Here is a 19860-nt window from a genome sequence, read left to right on the forward strand (position 1 = left end):
GTTCTGCCATTTCTAGTTCTTCTGTACTGTACAGTGAGTTCTCCTTATACAGTAATTCTTTATCCAGTAAATTCATAGTTATGGTATTTGGTAATTACTACTCTCGATTCTATTTACGGTAAGAAAAAATTCACAGATACAGTATCCGCTCGTGTTTTGAAGAGCAAAGGGCAGGGAGAAGATACGTCTGCCATATCCTATTATTACATGTTATAATGGGTTCGGTACACGGTAATTTCAATTTGCTGTAAGGTTTTCAGGAACGCATATGTACCGTATAACGATGACTTACTGTACTAAAAAGAATATAAAGAAATTAGAAAGAATACAGAGAGCAACAACAAAGTTGGCACTTACTCTTTCCAAGTTAACATTCGAACAAAGATTGTCCAAATTGGAATTGCCAACTCTGGAACCAAAGAGAGAAAGAGGAGATCTGCTGACTATAGAATCATGAAAGGAATGGAAATCCTAGATAGGAATGATTTACTAAAATGGGACAGTGGAAAAACAAGAGGACATAAAAAATAAAATTAAAAAGGATAATTATAGAAGAGATCTGAAAAAATAGCTTCCCACACAGAGTACTGGATACCTGGAATAACTTAGATAAAAAAAAACGGTGTGCAAACGCTATTCAAGATTTTAAGAAAAAACTTGATGCAGAAAGATACAAAGACACGTCACCACGAGCATAGCTCCCTTCTCGTATAATACAACTAGGTAAATACACACTGTGGTCACCCAATACCAAAAAAGAATATAAAGAAGGTTGAGAGAATTCAGAGAGCAGCTACGAGGATGACACCAGAACTATCAAAACCCCATATGAAGAAAGACTGTTAATTTTGGAGTTGCTAACTCAAACAGAAGAAAGAAGTGACTTGTTGACTATCTATAGAATTATGAAGGACATGGAAGTCCTTGACAGAAAAGACTTACTAAATTGGGATACAAGAAACACAGGAGGGAAAGAAGCTTAAAAAGGACAATAGTAGAAGGTGCCTGAAAAAGAACAGCTTTCTTCACAGAGTGGTGGATGTATGGAACACATTGGATGAAAAAAGTGTGTGCAAAAATAATAAAAGAATTTAAGAGCAAACTGGATATAGAGAGATATAAAGACAGGATACCATGAGCTTGGATCCCCTTTCCCATAAGATACAACTTGGTAAATACAACTAGGTAAATAAATACTCATGCAATATAGAGCTTAGGTGGAGACAACCTCTGGGGAAACATACTACTGAATCTGACCATTGAATACACAATGGCTCAATTGGTAAAGGAAAATACCAGATACAGAAACAATGAGGAGCCGTTGAGACTAGATTTAATACTTATGTCATAGCCTGAAATTGTGGACAGAATAGGATTCAAAACCCCATTTGGGAAGAGTGATCACTTATTAATAGAGTTTGAATTAAAAGAATAATTTGATATGAGAAGAAATGAGAAACATAGAAAAGGAAAACTAGTGTACAACAAAACGGATTTTGAGAAACTTGGAAAATTATTTCAAAATGTAAATTGGGAAAACTTCTTTAATGAAGAAACAAAGATGGAAGAGAAATGGAACATATTAAAAGAAAATTACAATGAAGGAATAAACAAATACATACCAAAACAGAAGCAAGAAAGGGTATACATTAAGTGCTGGTACAACAAAAAATGTAGTGAGACTAAAGATAGAAGAGGCAAAGCTTGGAAAAGATGGGGAAAAAAAGAAAAAAGTGGCAAACATATATCAAACTAAGAAATAATTATGTAAAAATATGCAGAGATGAAAAGAGAAACTATGAAAAGGACATAAAAAAAATGCAAAGAACAGCCTAAACTATTTTACAGGTATTTAAATGGTAAATTAAAAGACAAACAAGAAATAGTAAAACTGCACAAAGGGAATAATGAATATAAAGATGTAGAAATGGCTAAAATTATGAACATTTTAAATCTGTATTCACAATTGATAGTTAAAACTGGGAGGAAATTAGAGACCAAATAAAAAAACCATGATGTTAGAAAATCACACGGTCCAGATGGAATTGCAAATTGGATATTAAAAGAATGCATAGATGAGTTGATGGATAAAATATGCAAGATAATTTACTAACTCAAGGAAAGGTACCACAGAACTGGAAAAATGCAAATATTGTACCGATATATAAAGGAGGGGACAAGGAAAATCCAACAAAATATAGACTGGTCTCCCTTACAATAGCAAAAATATGTGAAAAAGTTATCAAAAGTAGAAGGGTTAAACATCTGGAAAAAAAAAATGTACTGAATCCAACACAATTTGGATTCAGACAAGGAAGATCTTGTGCCACAAACTTGATTTGCCTCTACTCGAGACTAATAGAAATAATATAAGAAATGGATGGATGAGTTTATTGTGCTTTTCTAGATCTACAAAAAGTATTTGAGAAAGTACCACACAAAAAACTATTAACCTGTACATTGCCAGACGAATGTTGTGTACACCCCCCACCCCCCCCTTTTTTTTTTTTTTTTTTTTTTTTTTTTTTTTTTTTTTTTTTTTTTTTTTTTTTTTTTTTTTTTTTTTTTGTCCACTCAAAATTATGTAAATCTAACAAATCTTGCTTATTTTTATTTACCTTAGCCTAGAAGTGGAGCAACTGGGTTGATTTTTTCAAGATATGCATGCAAAAGTTTGGTAGAAAATCCATAGACTTGCTTTCGCTCCTCACACGGGTTGAACGAGAACGTCCGTCATATTTTTTCAGGGAAGCTTTGTTAGAATTTCAGAGAGTGAGGGAATTTGTTATTTATGATGTTTCAAGTCAATCTACAGTCGCCCATAATAGTCTGACATGAAAACATGTTTATAAATAGTTTTTGTGGATTTATTTTGCCAATATTTTTCACTTTGTCATGTGGTAAATTGATTTTTTTTTTGTTTTCATGGAGGATAGGTGATTGGTGTTTCTTATTGTTTTGGCAGATGTTTTAGTAAGCATCCATAACACCATTATTGCCCAGCCTTATTTTGTATTATGCATTTATTGCAAAAATTGGCAGTGCAAAATTGCCAGTTCTATACATCTGAATATGTACTAAATAGCACCTATCTAACTGTCAAAGTACAACTTAACCTCCTCATACTTTGTTTCGTACAACAGAATCGCCTAAATTATATCCTAAAGGCTGATTTTATACCCCAAATTACCCCTGAAAAATTGCTGCCGGGGTTGCCAGTTTTATCAATAAATAAAAAAAATTGGATGCCTTTTATATCCAATGGATAGGGCTACTTGGACATTATCATAGATTTGACCCTTAATGTAATGCTTATTTTTGGCGAACTTTTGAAATTGCAGGATACGATGTATGCTGCTGACACTCAATCCATAAAACAATTGTGGCATACGACATATGCCGCAGACACTGTAGGGGTTAAGAATAATTTAATCAATAGGTGGTATTAAAGGTAAATTTTTGGAATGGATGGAAGACTTCTTGACTGAGAGAAAAATGAGGATAGTAATTAGAGACAAATGCCCAACCTGGGAAGAAATGATAAGTGGTGTCCCGCAAGATTTGGTATTGGTTCCGATCATGTTTGTCATATATATAAATGACATGGATGAAGGTGTGGAATGTTATATGAACTCCTTTGCAGATGATGCAAAAACACTAAAGAAAGTAAGTACAGAGAAAAAATTGTGAATCACTACAGAAAGACCTAGATGAAATCTGAAAATGGAGTCAGAAGTGGGAAGTGAACTTTAACATCAAGAAATGTAGTATAATGGAGTTTGGAAAAAGTAAAAATAGAATATTGAGGAAATATAAAATTGGTGAAGAAGTAAAAAAATGTGCTTGGAAAGGGACCTAGGAGTACTTGTCAGCAAAGTCATGTCACCAGACAAGCATATCAATAAAATAGTCAGAAACCTTCAATTTACTAAGGTCAATGAAAGTGGCTTTTGACTATTTGGATGAGGAAATGGTAAAGAAAATATTAGTTACACTGATAAGACCAAGATTGGAGTATTCTGCAACACTGGACACCCAGTACTAAAAAAATATATAAAGAAATTAGAAAGAATACAAAGAACATTGACAAAGATGGCACCAACACTCCAAATAACATACGAACAAAGATTGTCCAAATTACTAACAACCCTGGAACAAAGAGGAGATCTACTGACTACAGAATTATGAAAGGAATGGAAGTCCTAGATAGAGATGATTTATTAAAGTGGGACAAGAGAAAAACAAGAGGACATGAAAAGAAACTCAAAAAGGATAGTTATAGAAGAGATCTGAAAAAGAATAGCTTCCCACACAGAGTGGTGGATATCTGGAATAAATTGGATGAGGCAACAGTGTGTGCAAATACTATTGAAGAATTTAAGAACAAACTTGATGCTGAAAGATACAAAGATGGGTCACTACAAGCAAAGTTGGGTCACTACAAGCATGGCTCCCTTCTCGTATAATATATCTAGGTAGATTATAATTTATTATGCAATCTTGTCATAAACTAAAAAGTGTTTCTCAGTAAAAGTTGATTATTACTACATGAATAAAGGAGGTAGGGCTACTATAAATAGTCACAGTGAAATGTTCACAAATTATCACACAGTAGCTCCCCTTCCCACAAAATACAACTAGGTAAATACAGATGCTTTCTCCTTTCACTTTCCATGTCTTTTCATAATGCACATATTGTAATACATCATCAAATCATCATATATCAGGCTGCCTAACACTCATGTGCAAATATTAGAATTGTATTGAAGAGGTTTTTTTTTTTTTTTTTTCATTATATCAGCATGTTACTATGTCTGAATTCGTTGTCAGTGTCATGTCTGACACAGTTTCTGTTCTTTTCAGATGGAGAAACCAGGCTACAGAAACACATTTAAGAAGGTGATGGGCGTCATTAATTCAAGTGCTTACAATGTCTTCCAAGGTATCATCAATAAGTACACTAATCTTTCCTATGGACTTCCATTGGATGAAGAAGATCCTTTGGATTCATATCTGGAGAAGAGTAGGAAACGGAGTGCCATGATGAATAGCCTCAATGGAGGTTGGCTTGAAGTCCAGGAGGAGGAAGAAAGTAGTCCAGAAAAAGCCAATGATGTCGATGACTCAAAGTTGTTAACAGAATTAGATGAGATAGCCAGAGAGATGGAAAAATCTGTAAATGAAAAGAAAAAGCAGCTTGGATTGCAAATATTTGATGAAGTGAATCACCCAGGTCAAAAGGTATTGGAATTGGACAGTTTATATGAGTCGTTTGATGATGAGGATTATGAGGGTGAAAAGACATCTTTCCGAGTAAAAAATCCAGTGTCAAAATCAGTACGAAATATAAAAAGTAAAAGAGATCATCGTTATAAAGGTTATGGCAGTAGAAGGTCAACAAATAACTTGCAAGGGGAAAATGAAGCAACGTTAAAAGTTCCAAGAAATGTAAAAAACCTTTGTAATGATAGTGCTGTAGATGTAGAATCTCAGCCATTGAAAGGTAGTGCACAATCTAAAGAACCATTAGATTTGCAGACCTCAGAAAGGTGGACCCATAGTAAATCAAGGAGTATATCAGAAAATATTCCTTCAGAGGCAGCTAGTAATTTTTCTAGTAATGCTACCAAACCTACTATTGGTGAAACAAGAATAGTAGATGATAAGGTCATCTGTACTGAAGCTAGAGTGTCAGATAAACATTCAAAATCTCTAAAGAAATTAGGTAGTTCTAAGTTCAGTTGTACAAAAAAAAGTGATGAAGATAGTTTGGAATGTAAAGTAACCAACAAAAACTATGAAACCAACAGGAAAGCAAAAATATTGCCAGTTGTCACTGAAAATATAGCAAGTACCAGCAAGACTGCAGAAGCCAGACCAAAGGAAGCCTTGAGTATATTTGAAAACAACACTTCTTTGCAAAATAACATTGTTAATTTACAGTTGTTGTTGGGCACTTATGATATGTGTATTCAAAAAACTAAGAAAACAAAGAAACCTAGTAGTACTGCTTATGAAAAAGATAAGATAAGTACACAGAAGAAAGAAGTTACCAGTAAGACAACACTGCCTGTCTCAGTTGCAAATTCTGATGACAATGATAATCCTGGAAAAAATCAGGAATGCTTGCCAATAGAAAACCAAAGCTCTCAGTTGAATAAGGACTATTCTGGTGTGAGGAGTGGAAAAGATAAAACAGATCATGTAGATGGGGAAAACAGATCACTATTGAAAACTACCTTTGAGTCCAATTTGAATCAGGACAGTGAGAAGGAATCCAAGCTAGGGCAGAATAGAGAGAGTTCATGTAAAAGCAAAGTGGATGCTATTCTTTTAATGAAAGATTTGTCTACTGTTTATGTAAGGAATTTCAATTGTAGCACTAAAGGTAAAGAGGTTATAGAAAAAAATTACTTGAATGGCATACCTCTCTATTGTTTTGAAAGGATCAAGTTACAAAGTAGAGATAGTGAAAGTTATGAGATGAATCAAGAAGTTAGTCAGAGAGGAAGTGATAAAGATTCTATTTGTAGAGTGGGTTCAGTGGCTGAAAAAGAAATTGGTGAACACATTTTGACTAAAGAAAATGTAACAAGCCATACTGGTGTAGAAAAAAATAGGCACAATATTTGTGGGCTTTCCATTTATAATGATGGTAAGAATTTAAGAATAACAGAAATATCAGAATCACAAGAAAATTTATTGGATCTATCAAAACAGAGAACCAAAGCTAAAGAAAGTCCTGTCAGTCCTCCATCACCAGGAAGTGTTGATAAAAAAGAAAAATTAAAAGTAACTAAAAGGAAGACTAAGAAAGAAAGAGATTCTTTAAGAAGTGTCAATAAAAAAGAATGTTGTAAAGTAAATCAAACAAAAACCAAAAAAGAAATGGGTTCATTTAGAAAGTCCAAAGAGAAAAGCATATCCAAGAAACTTGATAAATTTACTGTAGAAACTCAGAATGAACAAGTAGAATCAACTTCAGATGCAAATAATGGTTCTCAAATAAATAGTAAAGACTGCGGGAAAGACTCTGAAATATGTGATAAGTTTGGTAATGTTATTGACCTTGAAAGTGAGGATGGGGATACAATATGGATGGATAAGGGAGACAGAAAGAATGTGGAAGGGAATAATACCTGTCAAGTAAAAGAAGATATTGAAAATGAGATGGAAAATAAAGCCCAGAAAAAGATGATAATGATTGATTCATCATCATCTCTTTATAATTCATTTAGAAAATCTGAAGAGAAAAGCATATCCAAAAAACTTTATAAATCTCCATTGGAGGCTCAAAATGAACAAGTAGAATCAACTTCAGATGCAAATGATAGTTCTCAAATAGATAGAAAAGACATCAGGAAAGACTCTGAAATATGTGATCAGTTTGGTAATGTTATTGACCTTGAGAGTAAGGATGAAGATACAATATGGATAGATAAGGGAGACAGAAAGAATGTGAAAGGGAACAATACCTGTCAAGTAAAAGAAGATATTGAAAATGAGATGGAAAATAATAGAACCCAGGAAAAGATACATCCTGAAATTAAACTACTGAGAATTTACAAGAAAGGTAAAAGGAAATTATCACATATTTATAGGCCAAGTAAAAGAGAAATACAGTCAAGTAGTGGGAATGGTATGGAAGACACAGACATGGATGATGTGTCAATATGCAAAGTGTGGAAGAGAAAATTCTGTAGAGAATTAACAGAAAATGTTGAGAGTCCCATGAAAGTGATAGTTAAAGATCTTGGTACCAGTATGAAAGATCATGAAAAAGAATGTAGAAGGAATACAGGTGATGGTAATCACAAATGGGAAAAGTTCTGCACATAAGAAGATGTTGCAGCAAAATGGTCTCCAAAATCCCCTAAGACCTGTGAAGCACTTGCAGAATTCCTCACAGACCATTTCAGTTTGTCCTGAAGAGGAAAGCTTGGAAGAAGACATTAATTCAAATTACCAGAAAGAACCTATACCACTTCATTATAGTCTCTTTGACAACATCTCCTCATCAGTTGTTCATGGTCAAAATCAATCAACTCTACAAAGAATTAAAGAACTGAGAAGAAATGCTCATACCTCTATGTTGCAGGTAAGTTTTACAGAAAGTTTTTGAAGATTTTAGTACATATTTAGATAAAGCCCTCTCCCCCTTCGAAGGAGGGTGGCCAAATCAAAACATACACCCACCTTACACTTATCCCAAGTTTGTGCAGTAGGTTTAGTTTCATTTTATGAAAGGAAAATGGTATGTGTAGACAGTATGAGTACTTAAAAAGTTTTATGTTTTGTACTCCAATGTGTCTGTATGTATTTACCCAATTGTACTGTATACAGGAAAGGAACTATGCTTATGGAGTCTTATCTCTTTTTCATCATTTGTTATAACGTATTATGTCAACAGTAACCAACATATCATTGGGAGTAATGTAGCACTGAAGAGGTAAAACCATTGTTGATGAATCGAGTTATTTGAAAGATAGATACAAATTTTATGATAATGTTGATGAAATGGAAGGGTGGAGGATAGACTGTGGAGAACAGGGGTGGAAAAAGAGCTGGCAGATAGGGTTGATCAGAGTCCTTGGATGGTTTAAAGAATGTGAAAAGAGTAAGTAAAGCAAGATACAAAAAGAAAGTGAAAGGCAGATGCGATTAGAGGAAACTTAAGGGAAAGACCAAGAATGAGGTGGATGGATGAGGTAAAAGTGGCACTGGATGCAAGAGGAATGTCTGTTGAATAGGAAAGGGAGAGGAAAAATATAGGTGCGAGTGGAAATTGGTTGTGAATAGAAGAGGAAATGATGACCCAAAGGGATTTCTTTTTTGCTCTGTATACATATGTCTTAAATGGTTGATGGGAGGGGGTCATCATGTGATGAAGTGGTGGTGGTAAACCAGTTTTGGCTGTTGGGCTGTGATCCAAAGGTACTGTACTGTGTCTTTGTTACCCCCCGTCGTCTCCTCTCAGAGCCACATTTTTTAGTTCTTTTTTAAATTATGTAAGCCCCTGCATTTGATACTACTTCGTATGAAGATCAAAACAACTTACATTTGGTGCACATCAATAGGCATTTGATTCAAAATACCACGATTATTACATGCACTCAAGTTCAAAATCGAATATGGACGGACTTTAAATTGATTGCAAATCACTTGACTGGAATGTGTGGATTAGTGGCTATGAAAAAATTAAGCTATACATAAAAACACAGAAATCTAACAAAATAAGCATGGAAAAATTCAAGTTGCATTCTTACCTCGTGCGATGACACCTTCAAGCACAATGATGACGATTGTCTCGCGTCGCTAACTCAGTCATTTATTCCCGCCGGACACGCGCAAGAGTCACGCCACTAGACACAGCCAGTCAGCGGCCTACAAATTCACGCCACCGTGGCGGGCAACCGAGCCCCATCCCCGGCATTCCACTGGGCCGCTGTTGCAAAACTTCTATGCTGCATCATGCCACCGCTCTGAATTTGGAACGCTGTATCACGTTGCACCAAATATCACACACACTTTCTATTATTAAACACACTTTTTAAATGATTACACACAACATTATTTCATACATTTATCGTCACAGTGCTGCCCACACTCTTATCAAGATAATACCACATATAACTGAGAAAAAAAATCCATTTTTCTCCTGAAGGTCATGCCCCCCAGGTTAAGAAGCACTGCACCAGAGGCAGCGAAATCTCGGCAAAGTTTGGGATAAATTTCCTGTAATATCCCGCTTATCCCAAAAAGGAGAGCAGCTCTTTCTGATGCGCTGGCTGTGGGAAAGTTTTGATGGCTCGGACCTTCTCTGGTTGAGGCTTTATCCCCTCCTGGGATATTACATGCCCTTGGTAGGTGACCTCCTTCTGGAAGAAATGGCATTTCTCCAGCCTCAACAAGAGGCTTGCATCTTGCAACCTCTGAAAGACATCCTCAAGGTTCTTGAGGTGGTCGTCCCACGATGTTCCCAGAACAATGATTTCGTCCATGTACACCATTGCACTAACCCCTAACAGCCCCATCAACACCTGGTTCATCACCCTTTGAAAACAGGATGGAGCGTCTATTAACCCAAAAGGAAGGGATGTAAACTCATAGTGACCCTCGGGCATCGAGAATGCCGTTTTCTCGCAGCTGCTCTCCACCAGCGGGATTTGGAGATACCCCTGTTTAAGATCTAACAGTGAAAATATGACACTGGCGCCGAGACTCCGCAACATCGAGTCGATATGGGGAAGAGGGAACCTATCATCGACCACGTGTTGATTTAGCGCTCGAAAATCGAGACACAGGCGAATGGTCTTATCCTTCTTCACAACTGGAACGACAGGAGCATTGTAAGGGGAACGGGATGGGCAGATGATCCCCTTACGAAGCATATCCCCAATCAGTTCCCGTATCTCTTCCCTGTATTTCTCAGGAATGGGATAAGATTTGCAGTATACTGGCGGTCCAATGGTCCTAATATCATGGAAGAAGTGAGGTGTCACAGTAAGTGGATCCCCTGGTAAGGCAAAAACATTGCCATATTTGACCAAAGCAGTCAAAGCTAGACTTTCCTTCCTAATTCTATTTGGGAAAAATTTCCCTACTTCCTGTCGTAGCTTACCATCACGTGAGCTATCCACTTCCCTAGACGCCTGCACCATTCCCACTGATACGTTAGTTCCGCCATCTACCAGCGCGATCCCCCCTAAGAGGGTAAGTTCCCCAACCACGTGTTTTTTCTGGATCTCAAGGGTATCAGGGCCTAAGTTCAGAAATGGGACTTTGCACCAGGCCTCACCATCTTCCGTCCTGAGCAGCTCTACTACTCCCTGGCCGAGCAGGCTGGCACCTTCGGCGTATGTCCATGCCATGAACAGCGCTGAGATGGCCTGACCCGTGGGAGCAAGCTTGTCTGCCCTCTCTAATACTAGTCCCAATGTTCTGCCTGAGAAACCTGGCACCCAATGAGCCTCAATGGTTTTAACCGGGAACGTGGTTGCCTCACTTACCCCCTGACGACTCTGGGTCTCCTCACACAAGGTGAGCATTGGTGTTATGTGATCAGCCGTCCTTGCAAAGATAACCGGAATATCCTTGCCCTCGAATTTGAATGTTAATGGACGGAATGTTAAAGTCACCTTGTGCGCAGCAAGGAAGTCAATACCCAAATTCAATTTATCAGGAAGTCTCTCAGCAGGGATTATGAAGAAGGAATGTTCAAACTGGAAACCCGCTAGACCAAACCTAATGGTAAACTTGCAAAGATTAGGCATCTCTGAACCATCGGCCACTATGATTCTAATTGCACCCACCTGGGAGCCTTTCGTGGTAACAGGCAGGACGCTCTTATGAATAAGAGACACCGCCGCTCCCGTGTCCAGGAGAGCGCAAACGGACTGAGTAGCGTTTGGCTCTAACAATGTAACTGCCACCATGGCCAAACCCCCTCCAGCACCACGGGGGCCGGAAAAGTCGACGTGGACAATTTCCACGTGTGTCTCCTGCTCGACAGTTACCTTGGGGGCAGACCCCCTGCGCGGGAATTTTTTTGAGATGCCACTCTCGGCGAAACCCAACTGGCCCTCATGACCGACACTGGTGTCAGCCTTCCTTACCCGAACTGCGCCTCCGCAGGTCTGGCAACACGTGCTTGTGTGACCACGTGGGCGAAAATAGCCAGAGTCAATCGAGTGGCCCACTTTCCTGCAACGGGTGCAGTAGGGGCGCCACCTGTTTTGATTACCACGGCCGCGGTTGCGCCTCCACGTGTTCCTGTGTCCCCCGGCCCTGTGAGGAGAGTAGGTGTCTTCCTCTCGAGGCCGCGCCTCTGTCTCCCGCGAATGGTGAGGATGCGCCTCTGTCTCCCGCGAATTGCGAGGCGAGGAAGAGTCTGGAACCCTGTGTAATGTAGAGATAGGATACGATGGCATGGGTGGTTGTGAAACGGCGCCCGTGGCCGGGTATGGTTGCGAAGCGGCGCCCGTGGCCGGGTATAAAGCCATGGGCGAGTCCTCGCCGCCCGCATACACAGTTTTTATATTTAAACTGTGTTGGTGTACATAATCAATGGCCGCATGGAGGACACCTATGATGGAAGACTCCTGTTCGCGAGTGAGGGTGCTTGCGAACTGCGCCGGCATTGCCCGCTTAAGCCTAGTAACAGCCGTAAAAACGGCATGGTCCTCCCGTTCTAGGCGGTAAACGGCATAGGACGCGACCATGTCAGCCAACCTCAGTGCAAAGGACAGTTCTGGTTGGCAATCGAATCTGCCACAGTGGGCGAATAAAAAAAGTTGCGGAACGAGAGCTTAAAAGCCTCCCAGTCATTAGGATGCCTACCCCTGGCTAGACGAGCGGCTACCGCCGTGTTGCCAGCAGTTTTCTGCTGGGTGACAGCAATCTTGTCTGAATCGTGTACCTCTGGGGACCACCGTTCCTCTAAGAGACTAAGCCATGATTGAACATCAGTGCATGCAGGGAGGCCACTCATCGGGTGATGGTTAATCCTTGATGAGAGGAAGAAGGGAATGTCCTCCGTCGTCTGCAGCTCTCTGGCCTGATGGCTCACAGGTCCAACCACGTGGCTGTTATTGGTGAGCTTGGACATACTGAAACTTCTAAATAGTACTCCTTGCATTCACTGAGTAATCCTGATAGTGTAAATTGTTAATTGTAAATATGTTCACTGAATTAAGGAATGGGTTTATGTAAGAGAGCGTGTCACCTCTAACCACCGCCGCCACCACTATGGTAGTCTATAGCACGAGCAGGTGTGAGGCTGACAAAATCACTGGTGTGTATTGGCTCTACTTTATTATGTAAACTGCCTTGGTGGGTTAAAAAGTGTAATGAGAAATAGACATTTGGGAATGGCTGCTAAGAGGAGGTTGTATGAAGGAGTGATTGTGCCAACAGCACTGTATGGGGCAGAAACATGGAGCATACGAGAAGAAGAGAGGAATTTGAATGTATTTACCTAGTTGTATTTACCTTGTTGTATTTTACGGGACTAGAGCTATGCTTGTTTTGACCTGTTTTTGTATCTCTCCATGTCCAGTTTGCTTTTGAATTCGTGTATAGTTCTGGCATTAACTGTTTCACTGTTCAATTTGTTCCATACCTCAATCACTCTGTGTGGGAAACTGTTCTTTTTCAGATATCTTCTGTAGCTGTCTTTCTTTAGTTTCTTTGTGTGTCCTCTTGTTTCTCTTTTGTCCCATTTTAATAGATCGTCTCTATCAAGAACTTCCATTCCTTATATAATTCTGAAAATGGTCAACAAATCGCCTCTCTCCCTTTTCTGCTCTAATGTTGTCAGTTGTAATTTCTCCAACCTTTGTTTGTATGTCAAATTTGATAGTGTAGGTACCATCTTAGTCGCCGTTCTTTGGATTCTTTCTAATTTCTTTGTGCTAGGTACTCACATTGATATAGCATATTCTAGTTTTGGTCTTATCAATGTAACAGTTAATTTCTTAACTAGGCTGGATAGAGTGAGAAATGAGGTGAGGAGGAGAACAGGAAAGGGAGCTGGGAGATGGGGTTGATGAAAGAATATTAGGATGGTTTGGACACATGGAAAGAATGAGTGAAGAAAGATTAGCAAAAGAGGTGTGGAAAGCAAAGGTGGAAGTTTGACAAGTTAAACACCATATTAGTACGGAGCCTTTATTTGTACGATGTTTCGCTTATTACAGCTTGTAATAAGCGAAACGTCGTACAAATAAAGGCTCCGTCCTCATATGGTGTTTAACTCGTCAATCTTGTCGGCAACTGCCACTTTCATGAAAAGGTGGAAGTAGTGAACATGAGGGGATGTCCTACGATGAAATGGATGGATGGTGTAAAAGGAGCATTGGAAAAGAGGGGAGTGTCTGTTGAGGAAGGATAGGAGAGGACAGAAAGTAGGGGTGAATGGAGAATGGTTGTGTATGGATGATGCTGTGATGTATGAGGTGGAGGGGGTGAGGGAGTACGTATGAAAAATAGATTGATGCAGCCCGAAAGGATGTCTCCCCATCTTCTCCTTTTCTGCATGAGGGGACGGAGAGGTGAGGTCGCCGAATTAATGAAGCAGCCTTGCTGTGGATGTGCTGTGTCTTGCGACACTGCTTCTGACCCAGAGCAGTGGACAAGATGCAGGGATGACCCATCCAGGAGGTGCCAAGATAAGAGGGAGGGAAGAAGATAGAGGGGAGTTGAGTATGTAAGGGATGGAATGGGTGGGAGTGTTTCTATGCTTTGACTTTTGGCTACCTCCCTTGTGAGGGGAAAAAAGGCTTTGGTATATGTATGTATATATATATTATGTTGTGTCTACTCATATGATGAGTTCTGTATGTTCAGTAAATGATATTAGAAATATTGTATAAACTGTGGCATTTTCTGACTTCACATATATTATATTCTGTAAGTTACATTCTATAATGTATTTTCAGGTCTATTGGTGTTTCAGTTGATCAAAGCTTGAAAGCAACAGCCAAGTCTCATAGTGTGGTTTCATGTGACGTCACCAAACTGGGACTGGGACATATTGGAGCCATTGTCGTGTAAACAAACGTGCTTGCCCGACCTGTTTATCGTGCTCACCTGTCATTTATTCATTGTGTCTTTTGCGATAAATTTAAATAACAATGGTGAATTACTGTAGAGTTGTGGGATGCCATAATAGGTCAGATAGAGAGAAAGAACTGCAGTTTTACAGACTCCCTAAAGTTATCAAAAATCAAGGATTGGAATGGAAAAAGCTTTGTGAAGATCGACGACGCTTATGGTTGGCGAGCTTACAGCAGAACTTTGATGGAAAGAATTTGGACAATATTAGAATCTGTTCAGCTCACTTTATTTCTGGTAAGTAGGCCCAGGTCTATTTTTAATAACGGGTTTGTTCATAACTTATAAATTAGGTTTGAAATGTGGTCAGGCTATGGCCTATTAATTAAAACATGTCTGGGCAATAAATATGGTGTAGGGCCTAGCTGGCACTGAATCTGAGCAACAGTGGAGGACAGGAAATAAATACTAGCCAAGGTTATATATAGATAATTATAACCTTGATACTAGGCCTAGGCAGTAGGTACACTAAAATCTAGTTCTTTATGTCTGCTGCTGCTAATATTTAAACCTAACATTTTTTCACTTTCATCTTTCTAGGCCATTTTATTATTATTTTTTACTATGCCTGACCCATATTCTATCAGGAAGCACAAAGGAACAACAAATATTTTGTATTAACAGTGTACATAGACTTGAGTAAGTATGACAATTTAATCTAAAAATAAAATAAGTCCAGTAAATAAAAAATTAAATGCAAGATAATAATATGTTTTGATAAATTAATTATGAATAACTATTATCATAACTTTGTTTATTTCTTCTAATTTTAATTAGTGAAAAATCTAACTTTTACATTTTACAATTGACACATTATCTGTCCATCAACAAAGTCTCGATTAAGATGTGCTATTAAAATATGTCATATTTAGTCTAGAATTATTGTTTTTTCATTGTATTTATTTATTTTTACAGGGAAGAAGGCAGAATTGTATCAAAGGGACAGTCCTAATTGGGTACCCTCAGTAAACATGCTTGATTCAAAAGCAAAACTACCAGTTGCTTCTCCAGAGATCTTAAGGTTTAAACGATGAGAAGACAGAATTCAAAAGAAAAAGGATTATGCAGTAGCCGAGTCATTATTATTACTTAATAAAGTTAAGGATACAACACAGGTCCAACCTACTACTCCAGGAAGTGGAACACAAACATCTGACAGAAGGTGTGATGTCTTCAATGATTGAGGAATTGCAGAATTTGAGAACTGAAAACATTGAGCTTCGAGCCAAAGTTGAAGCTCAGTCACCTATGTATGATGTAGATGAATTTAAGGATAAAGATGAGAAAGTGTTATATTACACAGGATTTCCCACATTCCAAATTTGTGGACATTTTTTTTTTATTTGGAACCCTTCCTTCCTGTAAAAAACAATATGAGCAAATTTCAGGTGTTGATTATGACAATGATGAGGTTAAGACTGAATGTGTCAGATTTATTTTTACCTTATTAATTTGCTGTTTCTCACTCAACTGTATGCAGGATCTTGTTTGATGTTGTTGATGTGATGTATGTCAGGATGAAACCTTTAGTTTTTTGGCCATCCAAATGGAATTTAGAAAACATTTTGGAAATAAGTGTGTGGTAATTATTGACTGTTTCGAGGTTTTCATAGACAGGCCAACTAATTTAAAAGCCAGGGCTGAAATATAGTCTTCCTATAAACATCATAACACAGTTAAATTTCCAAAAAGCTTTGCCTGTAACATACACGTCTGATCTGTTTGTTTACGCTCCAATATGGCCGCTGTCAATATGTGATGTCAGTGCAACCACTCTATTGTTATTTCATATATTTACATGATTGTAATATGTATTTACCTAGTTGTATTTTGCAGGAAGGGGAGCTATGCTCGTGGTGTCCCGCCTTTGTATTTCGCAGTGTCTAGTTTGCTTTTAAACTCATGAATGTTTTTTGCGCATACAACCACTCCTCGTTTCACAACCTACTCGGTTAATAACAACGCAGAGTAACGACGGGCTTTATGACAGACCAATATTCGTTTAATGTAAATCTCCTGAAGTTACGACATCGTGTGCGATAAGTTGGCTGAGGCAAATTTGTATGCTGTTATAAATGAACTTGCATGGTGGATATTAGCTGTGAGGTAAAGTGTTCTGAAGCTTAGGTCTACATTACCATCCTGCAAGCTGCAAAAACTACCTGGGGTACAGTATATAGTATTGGTAAATTTTTAGTTTCGACCATGGGTGCAATACAGACGCTCCTCTACCTATGTTCATTTGTTTTACATTTTTTCGATTTTACGTTTGAACTGACTGTAAAAAAAAATTGTAAAAAAAAAATTTTTAGTGAATTTTTTAGTTTAGCGCGCTCTCCGTAGTACGAGACGTTCAAACAATACTTACGCATGATGCTGCGTCCATTGTTTACATGGCACAAACAACAGAGTGAACGTGCCTTGCCTCCTCCTCCTCTTCCCCCTCTTTCTCCTCCACCATCTCACTTTATGTTGCTTGAATTTAATTTATTTGAAATTAATGTTATTATTTTACAATGTTATATTTATAATTAATTATTTAGGGGTGTTTTATAAGATACGGTAATAGAATTTATGGATGTATAGTACAGTATGAACGGTCATACATTACTAGAACGTACAGTAACAACTTACATTCATTTTCACGTTCGGAACGTAACTAAAACATAAGTTGAGGAGCGTCTGTATAGCAATAGAAAATTGATTATTAATTTTGTAAATTATAATGTATCAACGTAATATGCAATTTTGTGAGCGAAAAAAAAAAAGGTGCTAAAACAGATTTCGTAAGTAACGAAGTCGTGTCAGACGAATGGTATGCCATGTTTGTTATGATAGATGCCGATGTCGAAGAAATGAAAGGATGATAAATTCGTCTAACCTAAACTAACCTAACCTAACCTGAGTTTAATAAATCATTACCTGCAAATTAAATGTCATCTGGCTCGTCCTCGTTGTCGTCATCGTGAGAGACGTTGGCGGGCTTTTCAACCACTCTCGCAGCTTGCGGGGTAAACAAAGTTCTTGCAGCTTGAAGGAATGCGTGTATCTCCGCTCCATAACATTCCTTCAAGAAAATGTACCTGGCGAGGTACTGTCGGAAGTACTGAGGCCGTCAATTGACAGACGACAAGATGGCGTCCCAATCCTATGCTACCGACTTCATTCGTTAGCATATTTGCTTGTAGCAAGGTATTTTTTATTTTCATTTCCACCCACAAAATTGCATATTACGTTGATACATTTTAATTTACAAAATTAATAATTAATTTTCTATTGCTATATTGCGCCCATGGTCGAAACTAAAAAAAATACCCCGGTATTTAATATGGAATGTCAGCATACGCGGATTTGGTCATACACGGTAATTTCAGGAACCTAACCACTGCGTTATTTGAGGGCTTTCTGTACTATCAAAACAGTAAATAAAACTTTAATGTACTGTATAAAAGAGGGAAAACACACAAAAATAAAGATACATGTATTACTGGACATTGTACATACAGTACATGTACGTATATGTATACACATTCACTTAACGACCAATTCGGTTAACAATGGCGATGCTGGTCCGAATTGTCATCGTTAAATGAGGAGTGGTTGTACTATTCATTATTCAGTTTGTTCCACGTGTCCACTACTCTGTGTGGAAAAACTGTTTTTCTTCAGTTCTCTTCTGTAGCAATGTTTTTTTATTTTCTTTCCATGTCCTCTTGTGTTTCTCTTGTCCCAGTTTAGTAAGTCCTCTCTATCGAGTATCTCTGTGCCTTTCATGATTCTGTAGATGGTAAGTAGGTCACCTCTCTCTTCTTTGCTCCAGCATCGATAACTCCAGTTTAGCCAATCTCTCCTCATATGATAGGTTTGCAAGTGCAGGTGCCATTTTTGTTGCTGGGTGACCACAATGTCGCCGCATACTCTAGTCTAGGCCTTATCAATGTAACCAATATTTTTTTATCATGTCTTCGTCCAAGTATGCAAATGCCACTTTTATTGATCTTAGCAAGTTGTAAGCCTCCGTGACAATTTTGTTAATCTGTTTATCATAGGACAAGTCATTCGTGATAATTACCCCCAGATGTGAAATGGGGTAAGAGTATGACAGAAAATTTTGAAAGTAATAAAAAGATGTTTTGGAAAGAAATTAAGAGAGGAAGAGGAGGCGAATCAAGTAGAGAAGAAAAGGTAAAAGGTGCAGATAGAGAGATGATAATGGAAGAGAAGGCAGTAAGTGGAAGAAGGGCAGAATATTTTAGGGAGTTGCTAAATGTGAAGGAGGATAGGGAGGGAAAGATAGCTGCAGTGGGAAATGCTAAGAAAATGACCATGATGAGTGAGGAAAATGGAGGAGAAATAAGGAAGGATGAAGTGAAGGCAGTTAAGATGATGAAAGCAGGTAAGGTACCTGGTCTGGATGGATGCTATGCAGAATGTCTAAAAAAAGGAAGTACAGTGATGGTGGACTGGCTGATGAGGTTATTTAATGTTTGCTGGAAAGAGGGTAGAGTGCCGGAGGACTGGAGGAGTGCCTGTATACACTTTACAAGGGAAAAGGGGACAAGTGTGAATGTAGTAGTTTCAGAGGGATTAGCTTGTTAAGTGTACTTGGGAAGGCTTATGGGAAGGTCTTGATTGAGAGGATTAGGAGAGGAACAGAGGAACAGTGTGGATTTAGGAAAGGTAGGGGTTGTGTGGATCCTATTTTTGGGGTTAAGACAGATATGTGAGAAAGCTATAGGAAAGGGGAAGGATGTTTTTTGGGCCTTTATGGACCTGGAAAAGGCTTAAGACAGGGTAGACAGAAAGGCACTGTGGGAGGTTTTGCGGATATACGGGATAGGAGGAAAGCTTCTCGGAGCTGTCAAGAGTTTTTATAAGAGTAGTAGAGCTTGTGTCAGGATTAGAAATGGAGAGAGTGAGTGGTTCGAGGTAAAGGTGGGACTTCGTCAAGGATGTGTTATGTCACCCTGGCTGTTGAACTTATACATAGATGGGGTAGTGCAAGAGGTAAATGCAAGCGTATTGGGTCAGGGATTGGAGATGATTAAAGAAAATGGAGAAAGAGGTGATCCAGCTGTTGTTTGCGGACAACATTGCGCTTGTGGCAGGATCGGAGGAGGAATTGAGGAAGTTGGTGACAGAGTTTTGGAGAGTGTGTGATAGAAGAAAGCTAAAGATAAATGTGGGTAAAAGTAAGGTGATGAGATGTACAAGGGGTGAATGTGGCAGTAGTCTGGAAGTGAGCAA

General features: G+C 38.5%; 1 protein-coding gene across 3 annotated transcripts in view; it reads left to right on the top strand.

Annotated features, from left to right (window-relative positions):
* Positions 1-19291, top strand: part of LOC143023558 (uncharacterized) — a 41073-nt gene extending 21782 nt beyond the window's left edge. For all 3 annotated transcript variants that reach the window (XM_076182127.1, XM_076182128.1, XM_076182126.1), the window contains exons 3-5: positions 4864-8098; positions 14439-14850; positions 15529-19291. In XM_076182127.1, coding sequence (XP_076038242.1) covers positions 4864-7839 — 2976 coding nt within the window. In that variant the 3' untranslated portion in view covers positions 7840-8098; positions 14439-14850; positions 15529-19291. The remainder of the gene's footprint in view (positions 1-4863; positions 8099-14438; positions 14851-15528) is intronic.
* The last annotated feature ends 569 nt before the right edge of the window (positions 19292-19860 follow it).

Source organism: Oratosquilla oratoria, unplaced genomic scaffold, assembly GCF_046742065.1.
Source record: "Oratosquilla oratoria isolate Oo_2021 unplaced genomic scaffold, ASM4674206v1 SCAFFOLD50, whole genome shotgun sequence".
NCBI lineage: Eukaryota > Metazoa > Arthropoda > Malacostraca > Stomatopoda > Squillidae > Oratosquilla > Oratosquilla oratoria.